Source organism: Chionomys nivalis, chromosome 3 (assembly GCF_950005125.1).
Source record: "Chionomys nivalis chromosome 3, mChiNiv1.1, whole genome shotgun sequence".
Taxonomy (NCBI): Eukaryota; Metazoa; Chordata; class Mammalia; order Rodentia; family Cricetidae; genus Chionomys; species Chionomys nivalis.
The window spans coordinates 71019510-71037233 of NC_080088.1; the positions used below are offsets into that span (position 1 = coordinate 71019510).

The 17724-nt window shown below is 45.8% G+C and overlaps 1 protein-coding gene across 1 annotated transcript; it reads right to left on the reverse strand.

Annotated features, from left to right (window-relative positions):
- Window positions 1–1094: 1094 nt before the first annotated feature.
- Window positions 1095–9977, reverse strand: Adipoq (adiponectin, C1Q and collagen domain containing). Its single transcript, XM_057766094.1, has 3 exons — window positions 9877–9977; window positions 3363–3581; window positions 1095–2004 (listed from the first exon to the last, which is right to left on the reverse strand). The coding sequence occupies exons 2-3, from the start codon at window positions 3571–3573 to the stop codon at window positions 1484–1486; spliced, it is 732 nt and encodes a 243-aa protein (XP_057622077.1). The 5' UTR covers window positions 3574–3581; window positions 9877–9977; the 3' UTR covers window positions 1095–1483.
- Window positions 9978–17724: the final 7747 nt, after the last annotated feature.

Genomic DNA, 17724 nt, shown 5'->3' on the forward strand with positions numbered 1-17724 from the left:
GCTTTTAAGCAATTGTCAAGGACCTTCAGAGGATTCGGTGGTGGGAAGCTCAGCTTTTTTGTTTTGTTTGGTTTTGTTTTGTTTGGTTTGGTTTGGTTTGGTTTTTCGAGACAGGGTTTCTCTGTAGTTTTGGAGCCTGTCCTGGAACTAGCTCTTGTAGATTAGGTTGGCCTCGAACTCACAGGTTAGCCTGATCCTCCTGCTTCTGCTTCCTGAGTGCTAGGATTAAAGGCATGCACCACCACAACCACCACTGGCCAGCTTGGGGGGGTCAGCTTTAACAAGCAATTGCTCCTAGGCTAAGGAGAACACATTTCACACAGAGACTTTCACCTGTGGAAAAACACAGAGCAGTGTGGAAGGAGATCACATCAGAAAATCTCCTATCCCGGCAGCCTTAAGGGACAGGGAACAACCCACAGGTGGAGGTGGAAGGGATTTCCCTAGCTGGAAGGAAGGGCATGAGCACAGACACAGAGAAGCAGATGGCAGAGTGGGGAAGGACTCAATAAGTGTCAGTCCAGCTGGAATAGGACCTGGACATAGGACCATCTTCTCTGAGAAAGCTCTACTGAAGAAAAGTCTTGATGAACCCTCAAATGAGGTGGTCAAGAGACCTCTACCAACACTCCAAACAACCATGTGGTTTTGAAAAATGGTACTTTCCAGTAAGCCGTGCAACTTAGATAGAAAGGTACCCTGGCAGTTGGGAGCCAAGGAATACCACAGTCACTGTAAGCGTAGCAGGGAAGGGCTTCCCCAGTGAAACAATTCTGCTCAGGTCCCCCAGAGTGTAACAACTCTGCTCCGCTAGGGGAAGGTTTCCCCAGCGAAAGTGTTCTTTCTGCTCCACTCAGCTCCCCTCTGGCTCCTGGATTCTTCCCTCTCAATAAATCTCTTGAATGAGGTTTGGGCGATGATCTTCTTTTGCCAGAGTGGAGCCGGGCAGAGAAGTAACAACTTTCACAGGAACTGGCCCTTTTAACCTACACTTCCAATGGAAACAGACCCTGCTCTGGTCTCCACTTTTAGCTCTGCCATTTTAATACATTTAAGACTTTAGACATTCATAAACTCAGCCTAAAGACCCCAACTGTAAAAAGAGGAGATACTGTATTTCATATATAAACAGTATACAGAGGATTTGTGTGAAGATCAAGAGAGACAGTGAACACAAAATAGCATTATCTACTTCTTCATAGTCAGTGGGAGCATTGTGAAACTTCCCCCTAAATGTTATTTTTATTCTATGATTGCTACTATGTAAGACTTGTGGAGACCAGGGAAGGCTTCTTTTTCTGGACTAAGAACACAGCGATGATTTTTTTTAAAAAATAAAGCCATTTCATGAATGAATGAGCACACATGCGGATAATATTCAGAACCCTCAAGCTCAACAATAAAATCAATCTTTCAAACTATGCTGGAAGCCTGCTGACTGTTCCTTGATTCTTGGGGTACTTAGGCCATTGGGAGCTCTGAGTTAGTTGGTATCATGGTACAGGAGGAAGCCAGTGAAGGTGCAGTCATTGACATTGTCTGCATAGAGTCCATTATGATCCCCATCCCCATACACCTGGAGCCAGACTTGGTCGCCCACCTCCAGGTGGAGGAGCACAGAGCCAGAAGCCTGGTCCACGTTCTTCTCCTGGTACTGGTCGTAGGTGAAGAGAACGGCCTTGTCCTTTTTGAAGAGGCCCACCTTCACGTCCTTCAGGTACACTGTGATATGGTAGGAGAAGTAGTAGAGCCCGGGGATGTTGCAATAGAATTTCCCGGTGCTGCCGTCGTAGTGGTTCTGTTGGTTGTAGAAGATCTTAGTAAAGCGGATGGGAACATTGGGCACCGTGACTCCAGTCTCCAGCCCCACGCTGAATGCTGAGCGATACACGTAAGCGCCTTCTCCAGGCTCGCCTTTCCTGCCGGGAATTCCGGGAAAGCCTCGGGGCCCTTCAGCTCCAGTCCCCCCAACATCTCCTGTCTCACCCTTAGGGCCAAGAAGACCTAGAAGGTGAGAAGAACTCTGTGACTGCTGAGAACAGAGCTGCCCAGGTGGTTTCCAGGGCCTCCACCCACCATCCATGTGACAGGACAAGGAAAGATGTCATCTCCACTTCATACACCCCAGTGGGTTCCTATAAGTTCATCTTCAACCATAGTTTTTAAAGTTATGAATGAATTAAAAGATAGGTGAGAAAACTGACTAATGCAGAGAACTTTCTCGCTAGATAGTTCATCCTGGCTCATTGTTCTTTGCTTGACTGGGCCTGGTAGAGGCTTTGAGTTAGTAGTAGTCACTTGGGGTCAGAAGATGTTCTGATCATGATGTATTCATCTACTCATTCATCCATTCATTCCTTCATCTCATACCTTTCCATACTGCCCCAGAAATTCATCTCCTGTAAGTATCCATCACAGTTAACTTGCCCAACCCGTCCCTTGTGCACTGGCTAACCAACCATGCGCTGCCTTCTATCCCCTCTGTCCAATGTCCTCCTTCCTCTATTCTCTAAAGTCATCCTTTGAGGGATGGCTCAAGCCCAGTCTCCTCAGCACAACCTGAATCTGCATCCTCTCTGGTGCTCTTCTTCTGTATTCCATACCTTCAGCCTTTGTACGCATTCATATTGGTGTGTTTGAAGACACTTTGTCCTCATAACCACTACCCAGAGTCTCGTACATTAGACTTGTCTTCCTGACTAAACCAAGCATTCTCTAAAAGCTGCCAGGTGCTACAGGAGTGTTCAAAAAGGACAGATGACTGACAATAGATAGAGCAAGAATTCGGGGGAAAGAAGAAGAACCCATTGGGAATATGGACATGGGTAGGCAGAGAGGAGAGACAAATAGAGGGAAGTCGTGGATACCTCCGTAGGTACCACCTCATCTCATTCAAAGAGGACAACTCAAGCTCCGGGATGCTTATGAACCAGATAAGAAAGGTTTTGCTTTTTGCCTGTGTCTGGGCCTTAGTAACTGGTATCACATATCCTGCTGATGTGGGATGTCCTTCTATATATGTGTTGCTTTTATTGGTTAATGAATAAAGCTGCTTTGACCTATAGCAGGGCAGAATATAGACTAGACTGACTATAGCTAGACTGAAAGAGGTGGAGTCAAAGAGATGCCACGTAGCCATCAAAGGAGACAAACCATGAGCCTTGTGGTGAAATATAAAATAATAGAAATTGGCTAATTTAAGATATAAGAGTTACTTTATAAGAAGCCTGAGCTAATAGGCCTAGCAGTGTAGTAATTAATATAGTTTCTCTGTGGTTATTTCAGGTCTGGACAGCCAGGAACAAACGAGCAGTCTCTACCTACACTCTGCAAAGCCCCACTCTGCCCAGGACTCTTCATACCTGCATCTCCTTTCTCGCCCTTCTCACCAGGAGTACCATCTCTGCCATCACGGCCTGGTGTTCCATTGTGGCCAGGATGTCCTGGGATGCCTGCCATCCAACCTTCACAAGTCCCCTTGGGAGGAGGGAGTGGGACTCCTGGTTCTTCAGCTGTGGTAACCTCAGCATGACGGTGCAGAACTAAGAGCAGCAGGACAGTTTGGAGCAGCATCCTGAGCCCTAGAATCAACAAGTGCATAGCCATGGGACGGGCAGACACACACAGTACCTCCAATCAGCCTGCATCGTTCCATCCCTCTGACTGGAGTCTATTCCAAAGATCTGCACCTTTAATACTCACCTCCCCAGAAGGCCTTCAGTGGCTACCCCAGTCCTCACCTCTCCCAGAAGGCCTTCCATGGCTACCCTGGTCCTCACCTCTCCCAGAAGGCCTTCAGTGGCTACCACAGTCCTCACCTCTCCCAGAAGGCCTTCCATGGCTACCCCAGTCTTCACCTCTCCCAGGAGGCCTTCAGTGGCTACCCCAGTCCTCACCTGTCATGGAAGGCCTTCGGTGACTATCTCTGTCCCTACTCTCCCAGAAGGCCTTCACTTAGAGTCCTTCTCTGAAATTTGCACTGCATAGCATAATCTTCTGCACATTATCTCCTTTAGCTGCCAGATTGTAATTTCACAGGCAGCAGGGATGATCTGCTTCTAGTCTCCTCATCCTGAACACAGGCCCAGGCACAGGGAGCTTTCCGAGATCCTGTCCTGGGTTTTCTGGCTGTTCCATTCAACTCTAGACAGCTTCTTACTCCCTGGTTCTTCTTTTCCCCCTCATTTTCATATACACGTGTACACTTGTGAGCACTTGTGTGTACAAACACAAATACCCCACACACACTCACACACACTCATTGGAGACTACAGAAAGAAAGCAACTAATTCCAAAGGATATGTTTATTCTTAAAGAATAGCAAAAATCATTCTTCACCTGAAACACTGTTTCAGTTTCGTCATTTCTTGTGTTTATAATCATCATCTAAAATATCTGCATTGCCAGGCCAGTAGGAGCTACACAGTGAGATTCTGTCCCAACAGTAATACCAAAAGATGTTGTTTAGTGAGCGGAATAAATGGTTTCCATTCTCCAGTCACTAATAACCTGTACAATTTATTGAAACGGCTATCTCTTAACCCCCTCACTAAGTATCTCTGTGAGAGTTCTCTGTTGGTTAAATTACTAGCAACACAATGTGTTTCTTCTGCATTTTTGTTTATTTGAACTGTTTTGTTGTGGAGGACACTATCTGGAGAAAGTGTTTCATGTAACCCAGCCTAGCTCCAAACCTACTGTAGTAGGAGGAGAGGGCCAGAGACAACCGCCTGAATCAAGTGCCGCTCCCGGAGAGGCCAGCGGGCACCCAGACTGCCTCGCTGTGGGCCTTTGTCGCCATCTACTGAATCTGGAGGGCTCAGAAGCATAGTCTCAACAATGGCTACAGGGAAATGAAAATGAAGCACTTTAGGTCTGACTAGTCCCGAGAGCAAAAGAGGCAAGTTAGAGAAAACCAGAGGAAAGTCCCCAGATGTCCCTCTTGTATTTACAGAGAATGCTTGTCCTGAAACTTTTTTATTACCGTCAGTCAACTAGCTAGGCAGGTTGGTCAGTAGGTGTGTGTGTGTGTGTGTGTGTGTGTGTGTGTGTGTTCCTGCACGCGTGCCTGTGGGTATGTACCCACAGAAGTCAGAGAGCACCTTGAGCGGGTCAGCTCCCTCCTTCCCCCAATTGGGTCCTGGGGAACGAACTGGAGTCATTAGGTTCGGCACCTTTACCCACCGAGCGATCTCACTAGCCCTTGCTTTGAAGCTTTACAAATGTCATTTATCTTGCTTCGTCTCTGCCCCTTCTTCTTACAGCCTCAGCAACCACACTCCTGAGAAGGTTAACTCTGATCTCCCCCCCTCCACACACACACACACACACACACACACACACACACACACGAGATGCGAAGAAGGAAGAGTCTATGATGTGCCAATCTTTCCAGCGGGAAACAAGAAAGAATCCAGAATTCGTGTGGACTAATGCCGGTAGTTTAGAAGGACTCTGGATAAAAGGTGGCCCAGGACTTACCCTAAACGTTGGGAAGGGAGGCAAAGACAGACCCCTAGAGTTTTCTGGTTCTCCCTTTCTGCTGAAAAAATCAGCATCCTTTCTCACCTAAAAGAACACATTCTTCTCCAAGGCCTCTGTGTACCCAGCACTTTTCTCTACTCACAGGTGCTGTTCCGGGATCCCTGAGAGTGGCAAGGGGCGGAGGTGCCAAATAGCACATATCCTCGGCTGTTTCTTTTTCTAAGATTTATTTTTGTTTTTTTAAATTTGAATATGCATGGGGGCGTACATCCGTGTCCAGGCGCACTTGGAGGGCTGAAGGCTTGGATCGCCTGGAGATGGAGTTACCGACAGCTGTGAACCAGGTCCTTTGCAAGATGTCTCTGCCAGCGTTAACTGCTGGACTCTCTCTCCAGTCCCTAAACATTTGCTAAGGACAGCTCCTAATTGAAGAAGGCTTCATTTCCACCTGATTCTGGGTAGAAAGTCAGCTATGGATAACCACTGAAGGACACAGAATGCATCTTTTTTTTTTTTATTTGAAATTATTTCGGTTCTTTACATAAACAAAGCAATTGTTACACTTTGATTTTGAAAGATTTCTATTTCTATGGGGGGAAACACTTGCCTGGAACTGAGTACTGGACATGATCTATGTCCTGCCTTTTAGTACCCCTCCCCATGGAGGGGAGAGGGTGAGAGACAGAAGGTTGCAAATCATATGAGCTGGCTTCTCAGCTAGCCTCCTCCTAGTTCTGCCCACATCTTCCTCCCTGGCTTTATGCTCTTTGCCTAGACATATGATCATGAGACCCATTTGGCAGAAAGTAGGGAGTATTTTATAACCTTATGATCTGCTATACTCATAAATGAGACAATGGAAGCAGACAAGTGTTTATGGATGACCTGCTCTGGAAGGCTGGCATTTTATTTCACCCACACAGCACCAGGAGGGAGGGCTCCATGTGAGACATCTGAGGGCCAGAAAGACTCAGTCATTTCTGCCTAATCATAAGAAGCAAAGTAGAACCAGATCACCATACTGGCCTTCCCTATAGTTGCCTCGCCAGCAAACCCCATGGGAAATGTGCAAAAGGATGGTTTCCATGTTCCAGGGACCCTAGAGGACCCTAGAGGACCACACTATAGTGAAATAGATGTGAAATCCCACTTTGACCCGCTAGCATTTCAGTAACAACAGAAGAATCTTGTGAAACGCAAGGCTGGGCTTTCCTCTGGGACTAGCAGAGATGGCTACAATGGGAGAAGAGGTCACTAAATATGATTGCAATACCAGCCAACAAAGGCAACAAAGGCCACGAGAAATGCCAGAGCCAAGAGGGACCCCAAGAGTCCTCCCACCGTTGGTTTTAGAAACAGAAAGGCTGGGGGTGCACTCGTACATCCTCTTGGGACAGCTCCATGCTAGAAGGTTGGACATGTTGGTTATTTTCACCTTCATGAAACAAAGAAGGAACATAACTGCACAAAACGGGGGAAGTTGAAAAAGTAGGAAAATGAGCATTGAGAGATTTCTGACTCAGAAACCATTATGGTTTGCAGCACTGCCTCTAAAATGACCCACAGATCTTGGGCCCAGTGTCCTAACCTGCTCAGCAGACTCCTGTGAGATGAGGAACTCAACTACACTTTGATACTGGTGACAATTCTGTGTAGTAGAATTTATGTAAGGTACTTCTTTTGTTTTATGAAACAGAGGGTCTCCTATGTAGCCCTGGTTGTCCTGGAACTCTCAATGGAGACCAAGCTGGCCTTGAACTCATAGAAATCCCCCTGCCTCTGCCTCCTGAAAGTTGGGTTTAAAGGTGTGCTCCACCACAACCACTACAAAGTACTTTTAGACTTTATCTCATTTAACCCTCCTAACCAGTACTTGCTTCTTACTGTGCTAAACAGGAGAACCTGAGACTTGAAAAAGCCAAGATATTACCTTACGATCATGCAGTCTTAGCCGGGTGGTGGTGGCACATGGCTTTAATGCCAGCACTCAGGAGACAAGGGCAGGTGGATCTCTGAGTTCGAGGCCAACCTGGCCTACAGAGTGAGTTCCAGGACACCAGGGCTACAGGGGGAATTCCTGTCTCAAAAACCAAAAACAACAAAAAGATCATGCAGTCTTTGGGTTGAATGTCATGAAATGGCCATTCTTAAAGATCAATAGTGGTGACCGAGGCTAGAGCTCATTTAGTCTCTGCAAAACCCTAAATTCCACCCTCAGTACCACAAAAGAATGGGTTAATAATGTCAATTTCACAATAGTACAACCTGATCATAAATGGCAGGGCCAGGAGCTGAGTCACCTCTGTCTAATTCCTAAGACGATTATCTGGAAGCTTTCACTCGGTCTTAGAGAGCTGTTTACATTCTCATGTCCTTACACACATGCACACATTCAAACACACATGCACACATATGCATACACATGCACACACATACACACACGCACACACACACACAAGCAAGTTCTCAAGAAACTGGAAAAGCAGAGCATCCCTCCATCAAGTCTTTAGGATGAGCTCCTGATTGAAGCTCTTGCTTCCCAAATGTATCGGCCCCTAACTTCAGCAGAGCACATGGAGCTGCTGGTCCTCTGGGTGGACAGCAAAGGGAACATTTGTCTCTGAAACCTTTTTTTAAAAGACAAAAGGCAGGAGAGTCGTCCCAAAGCTCATAGACCAGGCAGCCTGGAGAACACCGAGTGGGAGAATCAGCAAGAGAGAACTGCCTCAAACAAGGTCGGAGGAGAGAACTGACTTCCAAATGTTGTCCCCTGACCATCACATGCCTGGTGTAGAATGAGTGTACCTGTACACAGGCGACACACACACATGCACCCATACACACACACATACACACACATAAATACACAAATATTTTTAGATCTCAGGAAATGAAGTTGATAGAGTACTTTCTGTGTAACCATGATGACCTGAGTTTCGATGCCCAGAACCCATGTCAAAGCCTGTCATCCTTAACCCCAACACTGGGTTGGGAGTGAGATGACAGAGACAGGAGCCCCCCTGGAGCTCCACAACCAGTGAGTCTGGCCTTCTTCATGGACCTCCAGGTTCAGTAAGAGACCTTGTCTCTCCTGTCAAAAAATAAAGTGGAAGTTAAGAAAACCTCTAACTTCCATGTGCAATCGCACACATGTTCATGTGCACAAGACAAGAAGCAAGCCGTGTCTCTTAGGATTCCTCAAGACATGGGGACGGAGGCATCAAGGATCTCTTGTTAAGCTTTGGGAACCAAAGTGCTCCAAGAACCAAGCTACACTCGACCTCTTCCTCTAGCCCTCTTGTTCCCAAAATCCATCTGACCAAATTATCTGCCCTCATTTTTAACGGAGTCACAAGGAGTGAGATGGTTGTGCCCTTGTCTTAAAAATAAATTCTCCAGCCGGGTGATGGTGGCGCACGCCTTTAATCCCAGCACTTGGGAGGCAGAGGCAGGCGGATCTCTGTGAGTTCGAGACCAGCCTGGTCTACAGAGCTAGTTCCAGGACAGGCTCCAAAGCCACAGAGAAACCCTGTCTCGAAAAACCAAAATAAATAAATAAATAAACAAATTCTCCAGATAAGGGGACTTACATCTCATGACACACAAGAGGCTCCCTGAACTTCCCAGCCCTCCCCACTTCACCCATCTACCACCAGGGTTCTGATGCCATGTTCACTAGGACAAGAATTAGGTTTGGCAAAGACCAAGCAGGCCCAAAGTTTCTGTCAGAAAACATCTTTCAAAATATGACTTTCTATCCAAATTGCCACTATATTCCAGACCTCTTAGTGTCACCCAGTCCCCTCACGCATCCTCAATGGCTCATGCTGACAGATGTCCCCAGCTCTTCAGACAACAGCAAGACCACACCTGTTTCTTCCCCTCAGTCCTGACTGTTCTATGGCATCTACTCTGCTCATTTCTGCTGAGTGGAGCTAAGCAGTAGAAATGGATTCTAAACTCGTCCAACTTCAGAACTCAACGTGGCTTCCCCAAGCTGTCTCTCTGTCTGCTTCTTTATCATATTAACTCATAAAGCGGCGAGGCGAGATATCCCCTTTTCCATCGGAATTGCATCTGAGGATGAAGCCTCCCACTTCACTAACTCCAAGTTTTTGTTTTGTTTTGTTTTGTTTTGTTTTTTTCTCAGTGAGCACCTTGCTATCAAATGTACTGAGCAAAGTTCAGGACAGTCTCAAGCATTTGGGCCAAAAGAGACAATTCTCTCTTAGAACTCTGAACAATAGATGAAGAGCTCAGTGGGTGCTTCCTTGGTCTGAGTTTCCTCTACATCCATCCTTACACTCCTGTGGAAAGCAAAATCTAAACACAGCCCAGCCAGAACTGGCATTTCTATGCACGCAATCAGGAATTCAGTAGAAGTATTCTTACCTTCTGGTGTAGTCAGATCTACTGGCTATCGTACAGATGAAAACGAGGAGAAAATGGCCTGGTCTTATGAGTGAGACCGGTACTCATGGGGACAAGCAGTCCCCATTTCACCATTGGCCAGCCCAGCGAGGGACAGCAGCCAGTGACCAGCGCCCCTTGCCCCTGGCAGCTGCCTTGAGTCTCCACCCCAGGGAACTCGGTTTTATCCCGCTTGGGTTTGGGAAGCCAAGTAGAGCTTCGGTCAAACTCTCATGTGCCCAGGCTTTGGCCGTGCTCTTCCAGAGCAGATGGGGCGAGGGTAAGGACTACAATAAAAACAAGATGTCTCCAGATGTAACGAGAAACATCCTCAAGTAAAACAAATTGTTCCGGGATCAGGAGACCTCCCTGTCCCGGAAGTTTGCCTTGGTAAGTCGACGACACTAACTCTCGCATCGTACTCCTGCTTATTGTGTGGAACTCAATGTGAGGCTGTGCGGTTCAATATTTCAGCAAGAATGATGAGGGACCGCCCTAGGAGAAAGAGTGGAAGGGATCCTCCCCTCTCTGACCGGGAAAGACCATGTGTTCCAGTGATTCTCAACCTTCCTAATGCTGCAGCCCTGCAATGCAGTTCCCCATGTTGTGGTGACCCCAACCACAACATTATTTTCATTGCTGTTTCATAGCTGTGATTTTGCTATTGTTATGAATCATAATGTAAATATCTGATGTTTCCAGTGGTCTTAAGCAATCCCTGAGAAAGGGTCCTTCGACCCCCAAAGGGACTGTGATCTACAGGTTGAGAAATGCTGATGTGCATGACCTCTGAGAACTAAGGTACAGGGAAGTTCCTGATGTGGTGTGGGGCAAGTTCAAGGCCTTTGGCAGTTCCGAATTCCAAAATCCCCAGTCCTTACATAATTCAAGCCCAGTATCACAGAAAACTTGCATTGACATCAGAGCACTGTCTTTTAAGATTTCCTGGTTCCAAATGTCAAGATAAAGTTTTGAAAACTAATTTTCTGTGTAGAGATAAACCTTGTTTTCCCAGTCTCCTAAGTACACACCTCCTCCATCTATTGGCAAGCCCAGGTCTGGGTTCTAGGAACCCACTAAGTTGTTCCTAGAAGGTTTGAGGTTGGAAAACCAGTGCGAATCCATGTCTTGTATTTGAAAGCCCAGAGTTGGTTCTCAGGAGCACAGATTTGAAGAACTGAATCATGCTTCCAGACGGAGCTCTGGATGCCAGGAGTAGCTTCAGTAAGTCCTTTAGAAATAGAATGTTCCAAGCACAGGGTGGGCAAGTGTCTGCTGCTGCCAACTACAACCTTGCCTGGCCATACAGAGCCTAAAAGTCTTGCTTTTACTGGTAGATGGGACAACATTGTCAACCCCACCGAGAAAGGAAAGTCCAAGAATGCCCTTACAGTGTGTCTTTCTATTCATACACAGATGTTTAAGAGTAAGAGAAGCATACCCGGGGCATGAAGCTGGATCTCTCTAACTGCAAAGGGCATATGCTTACTAATGCCTCATGGCCTTCACCTCTCCTCATTTATACACTTCATGGTAGTTTTGGTCACCTGTCCCCACCTTCCATATTCCAAATCTGATTTTAGCAGATTCTAACCATTGCACAAGGCGGCGTGACTTTCACCCCAAAACTACACCAATACTTTGCTGGGTCTGGGAGTCAGCCAGCTGCATTGTGAAAGCCTGTCATTGTATGAAGCCTCAGGAGAATCCACCTCCCACCACAGAGGGCATGATGTGGAAACAAATGCTCGCTAAGAGACTAAAAGGGAAAAACATTAAACCACACATGTCTTGAGCCTAGTTTTTCTGAGGATAGCTGTGTTACTGCCCAGAACAAAATAGCCACAGAAATTTGGTCATTTCCTTTGGGCACTCTGTCCACAGTTCAAGCCTTTGTCTCCATGTGAAGTGAGACACTAAAGTAAAAGGCCAGATGCCCAAGTTTCCGTAAGTGTGGCTAAATTTGGATGTATATTATTGCTTAATCATGACTTTTAGAAATTTCTCACTGAAATAACATAAAATTGTATTTTGAGACATAATACTGCGAAAGAGTGGTTCTCTCCTGCAGCACCCCGAATCCCTAGACATTCAAGAAAGAAATGTCTTTGTCTAAGAAGAATAACTCAGTGGTAGAGTGGTACGCTGACTCCCGATCTCTATCCTTGGTACCAGGAAAGAAAATAAAGTTAAACAGCAGCCTATGTTGTATACAAAGACCGGTGGTCGCTCTTCATTCAAAGCGGGTCTGATGGGCACTGAGGTGCCTGTGGCATCAGTGTCAGGGACAACATTGCCTTTACTAACAGACTGCTGCTGCCTCGGGCCTGCATGGCTTGGACGGGCAACCTTAGGCTCATGTGTTGAAACTCCATGTCCTCTTTTGCATTTTGCTTTTTAAGTTTTCATACAAAAGTATAGTCCACTTGGAGCACATTCTTCCTTTTCTCGCCCCCCCCCACCACCTTCCCACTGTGCTCTTTGTCCCCTAGACACTCTCACTTGTGTTTTCATTGTACGGAGACATAGAGGATCTTATGTAAGCCTATAAAACCCAGGACCGCAGATGAGGGAGCACACACACGCAATCTGCCCTTCTTAGACTGGCTCCGTTCCCGGGCTACAGCTGTCTTCAGCTGCACCCGTTTCCCTGCACATGACAGAACCTGATCTTTCTTTACAGCGGACGGAAAAATTCCCCTGAGCGCATGCCACCATTTTCTTTAAGCAGTTTCTATGCTGGACACCTAAATTGGTTCGCTAGACTGGAGCTGCCGTACACATGAGCGAGCAGCCTCTGCGAGGGGCTGGTCTGGGTTAACTTGCAAGCAGCGGCAGAGCCAGGCTTTGTGTGATAGATCCAGTTTTCTTTTTGTGAGAATCCCCGAGACTGATTTTCGTAGAGGCTGGACTAGCTTTCATTCCTACCAGCAGTGTGTAAACGTTCCTATCTGTCTACAGTCCTTGACAGAATTCATCCTTATCCGTTTTCCTACGAAAGCTATTCTGGCTGGGGAAAGATGGAATCACAAGGTTTTGATTTGCATTTCTGATTACTGAATTAGAGTCGTTGGGGAAGAGCGCCTCAGCTGAGGAAATGCTCCCACCAGATGGCACTGTAGTCAAGCCTGTGCGGGATTTTTTTTGTTGTTGTTGTTCTTGATTATTGCCAAGGGAAGGCTCAGCCCGTGTGGGCGGAGTTATCTCTAGACAAGTGTTCAAGTTCGGTATTATAAGAGCAGCCGGCTGATAGCTGGGTGGTGACGGCGCACGCCTTTAATCCCAGCAATCGGGAGGCAGAGGCAGATGGATCTCTGTGAGCTCGAGGCCAGCCTGGTCTACAGAGCGAGTTCCAGGACAGACTCCAAAGCTACGCAGAGAAGCCCTGTCTCGAAGAAAGAGAGGGTGGGCGGCAGGAGAGAGCAGACTGAGCTGCAGTTCCTGCTACTACGTCCTACCTTGACTTCCTTCAGTGACCTCAGAGTTGGTCACTGGTGTTTTACATAGCAGTAGAAACCCTGAAGACAGTTTCTAATGGATGATGGAGAAAGCAGAAAAAGACACCAGGGAACCCTGAAGAACTCTGTGGAACATCCTTTCCTGTAGATCCTGCAGGTCACAAGAGGCAGAAACACACTTTTTGTTTAAGTCGTCCCATCATTTTTTCTTTCTTATAGCACACTAGTAATACGTGGCACATGACTTTGTACAAAAGAAATAATTTTGCATTCCAAGGGTTAGATAAATAATAGGAATTTTTAAGGTGAAAGGTTCTGGTGAACTCAGTGGTTGAGCTCTCGCCTACTATATGCAAGGCTTGAGCTAGACCCTTACCTGAGGTGAGGATAAAAAACAGAAAACTGCAGAGAGGAAAGGAAGGAAGGAAGGAAGGAAGGAAGGAAGGAAGGAAGGAAGGAAGGAAGGAAGGAAGGAAGGAAGGGTGGAAGAAAAGAAGAAAGAGAGAGGGAGGGAGGGAGGGAGGGAGGGAGGGAGGGAGGGAGGGAGGGAGGGAGGGAGGGAGGGAGGGAAAAGGAGGGTAGAAAATTTCTCTGAGCCTGGATAGTTTTTTGTTTGTTTGTTGTTTTGTGTGGTATGATGTGTGTGTGTGTCAGTGTGGGAAGGTGTGTCTTTTCCTTAGGGAAATATAGGAGAATCACTGACCTCTTGAGTTTTCAGGCTAGTCCTGAAAAGTTCTAGAAATGTTAATTTGGTTTGTTTTTCTCTAAACAACACATAAAACACAGCACTTACATTCAGAGCACCAAACTGAACAGAATTGGGGGCCTTATTCATGTTCTCTACTTCCTATTGGGAACAGGGAGGCAACTTTAAAAGCTGTAGCAGGTCTGAATCATAACAACTGACGCCCTGATGGAAGTACCATTCAGGCCTTTAATCCAGCAGGTAGACAGCAACACCTGCCAAAACAAGAGCAAAATCTAATCCATCAAATCCGTAGTTCTGAAAACGTCCCTACATGTACTAACCTTGCTTTTTGGCTTCTCTAGTTCTGCTTCTGGTTAACTGTTCTTGCTAACCGAGGTGTGTCAATCCAGGACATGATTGTTGTGCTAAAAGCTCACCCCGATAAAGGCTCAGAACGGAACTCGGTTCATGAACACCCAGTGTAGCTACTGGGCAGCTAATAAAGGCTTCCTATTGCCTTGAACCCAAGTCTGAGCAGTCTTCTCTGGTGGCTAACCCACCACAGAACAATTCTTTCAAAGGGTTTAAGAGACTTTCATCTTACTTTCCTGTCTTACTTTTCATTTAAACAAACAGAAAAATGTGGCAAACGTTTTACTCAGAGGGTCATCTTTTCATCTTACTTCCAAACTGCTTTAATAACATTACCACAGCAACAGTCCAGCAGACAGCTGTTTTCTGAATGGCTACCATGCTCAAGACCCTGGAGAAGAAGACACAATATCCTATGGACCAGAGTGAGTGTGTCTCGGAACACTTGATGAAATACCTGGGAACATCATTCAATGACTGGTATGGGAAGGCTCCTCTGGTCACACACCTGTGCCATGTGACCATCAGAGATGCTCCTCTTGGTTGGTCCAGGTGCTATGCCCTCGGCAAGCATCATCAAACACAGACACTTTCATGGATTCAGGGAAAGGCTCAGGTTTGGAATATTCTGTACCGTGTAGTAAGAAACGATTTATTCAATGATCAAACCAAGTGATCCACGGAGCATTTCCTGAAGCAAGTATTCAAAGTTCTGAAGGTTTTTCTATTAACCCATAATATGCCAGCTGAAGCTGTGGCATATTCACATAAAAATGGCTATATCGTAACCAACAGGATAAGCACATGGTCATCTTAGGTCATCTTTGTTTAGGCTGTTGCAACAAAACATTATAAACTGAGTAGCTTGCAAAACACCAAATTGCATTACGGTCCTGAACTAGGCAGTCAAAGGTCATGGATCTAGCAAGGGACTGCTTTCTAGATTGTAAGTGGCAACTTCCTGCTGCTTTCTCACATAATGAAAGGTGCAAAGGAGTCTCTTGACCATCTGCGTGGGCACCGTTGCCATCCTAATGCCCACCATACCTGTCACAGCTTCAGCCTATGGATGTTGGAGGACTGATGACAGTCAGGGCATAACAAAAGCCAAAGCATGCTGCAAAAATCTTAATGTACTCAGTGGGCAACTCAATCCCCTCTCCTCTCTCTCTATCTCTCTCCTTCCCTCCCTCCCCCTCTCTCTCTCCTTCCTTCCCTCTCTCTCTATCCCTCTCTCCTCTCTCTCTCTCTCCTTCCCTCCCTCCCCCTCTCTCTCTCCTTCCTTCCCTCTCTCTCTATTCCTCTCTCCTCTCTCTCCTTCTCTATCCCCTTCTCTCCTCTCTTCCTCCTCTCCCCCCTCTCTCTCAGACACACGCACACAGAGACATACGCACAATTAAGACAGATAGTATGAGTATATATTATAAAAAGTGTGAAAATATGCCCTCATCAATTGTGCGGACTACACTCTTCTGACTTGACAGACTTGTCCATGTTAACACACCAAAGCACTCTGCCTGTTTTCCTAAGCTGTTGAATTCTCAAGCTGGGTTGGATCCGGTTAGATTGGGATTGATGGAGGTGACATGGAAATAAAGGAAAGACAGCACCTCTGGAAATAGAACTATTCTTTTAATCAAAGCTGAAATGCCACAGTCTCTCTGTTGAAGCAGAGGCTATGAGCGCATAAAGGGAGGTGTCCACCAGGAAGGAAAAGGGGGCTCTTTTAAGTCATTTACTCTTCTGATCCGATGAATTCCCTTCGAGGATGGCACACCCCCACACCCCGGTCTTTCAAAGTTTCCTTAAAGGAGCTGGAGGAGCTCATGTGTAGTTCAGGTCAGCATTCCAAACAACCCACAGGTCCTCATAGCAACTCGAGCCGCCCCTCCCCTCTCTGTGGGCCTGTCAGTTGGTATTTACCTCCCAGGAGACTGCTCTCAGCCTTCCTCTGTCTACATTCTATGGATGTGTGAGAAACAGGGATGAAAAGATGAAGAGGGTAAGTGGACCTGAAGATAGGAGAAGGAAAGAGGTGGAAGGAATTAACCGTGTGGCAAGCAAGGGGGTACTTGTCAGGTCTTTTACTGGCAGGCTGCATTTTGCAGTTAGAAAGAAAGGACCAATTACTTTATTACTTACCTTGAAAGATAATCTTATAAGGAATCTTTTTTTTTTATTTTTTTCTTATAAGGAATCTTAAGGAAACCACAAACCTAAACTTTTTTATCTGAAAAAGAATCAATAAGTTCTACTTTAAATCTTTAAGATAAATATTCCTTCATTAATATTTTTTTTAAAAAAAATTTATTGAGCTCTACATTTTTCTCTGCTCCCCTCTCTGCCTCTCCCCTCCCTCCTTCAACCCTCCCCCAAGGTCCCCACGCTCCCAATATACTCAGGAGATCTTGTCTTTTTCTACTTCCCATGTAGATTAGATCTATGTAAATCTCTCTTAGTGTCCTCATTGTTGTCTAACTTCTCTGGGATTGTGGTTTGTAGGCTTGTTTTCTTTGCTTTATGTTTAAAAATCACCTATGAGTGAGTACATGTGATAACTGTCTTTCTGTGTCCGGGTTACCTCACTCAAAATAATGTTTTCTAGCTCCATTCATTTTCCTGCAAAATTCAAGATGCCGTTATTTTTTTCTGCTGTGTAGTACTCCGTTGTGTAAATGTACCACATTTTCCTTATCCATTCTTCAGCCGAGGGGCATTTGGGTTGTTTCCAGGTTCTGGCTATGACTAACAATGCTGCTATGAACATAGATGAGCACATGTCCTTGTGGCACGATTGAGCATCCTTTGGATATATACCCAAAAGTGGTATTATTGAGTCTTGAGGAAGGTTGTTTCCTAATTTTCTGAGAAACAGTCACACTGACATCCAAAGGGGCTGTAACAGCTTGCATTCCCACCAGCAATGCAGAAATGTTCACTTTTCCCCACAACCTCTCCAGCATATGTTGTCATCAGTGTTTTTTTGATATTGGCCATTCTTACAAGTGTAAGAATGGAATTTCAGAGTTGTTTTGATTTGCATTTCTCTGATGACTGACTAAGGATGTTGAACATTTCCTGAAGTGTCTTTTAGCCATTTTAGATTCCTCTGTTGAGAGTTCTCTGTTTAGGTATGTACTCCATTTTTTTTTATTGGATTATGTGTTCTTTTAGTGACCAATTTCTTGAGTTCTTTGTATATTTTAGAGATCAGACCTCTGTCTGATATGGGGTTAGTGAAGATATTTCCCATTCTGTGGGTTGTCGTTTTGTCTTGTTGACCATGTCCTTTGCTTCACAGAAGCTTTTCGG

What these genes read in the sequence shown, in the direction of transcription:
- Adipoq (XM_057766094.1), bottom strand. Translation starts at nt 3,573, where the DNA reads ATGCTGCTCCAAACTGTCCTGCTGCTCTTAGTTCTGCACCGTCATGCT. An exon ending in GGGCGAGAAAGGAGATGCAG is followed by an intron (nt 2,005 to 3,362) that starts GTATGAAGAGTC and finishes CTCACCTTCTAG; the next exon opens with GTCTTCTTGGCCCTAAGGGT.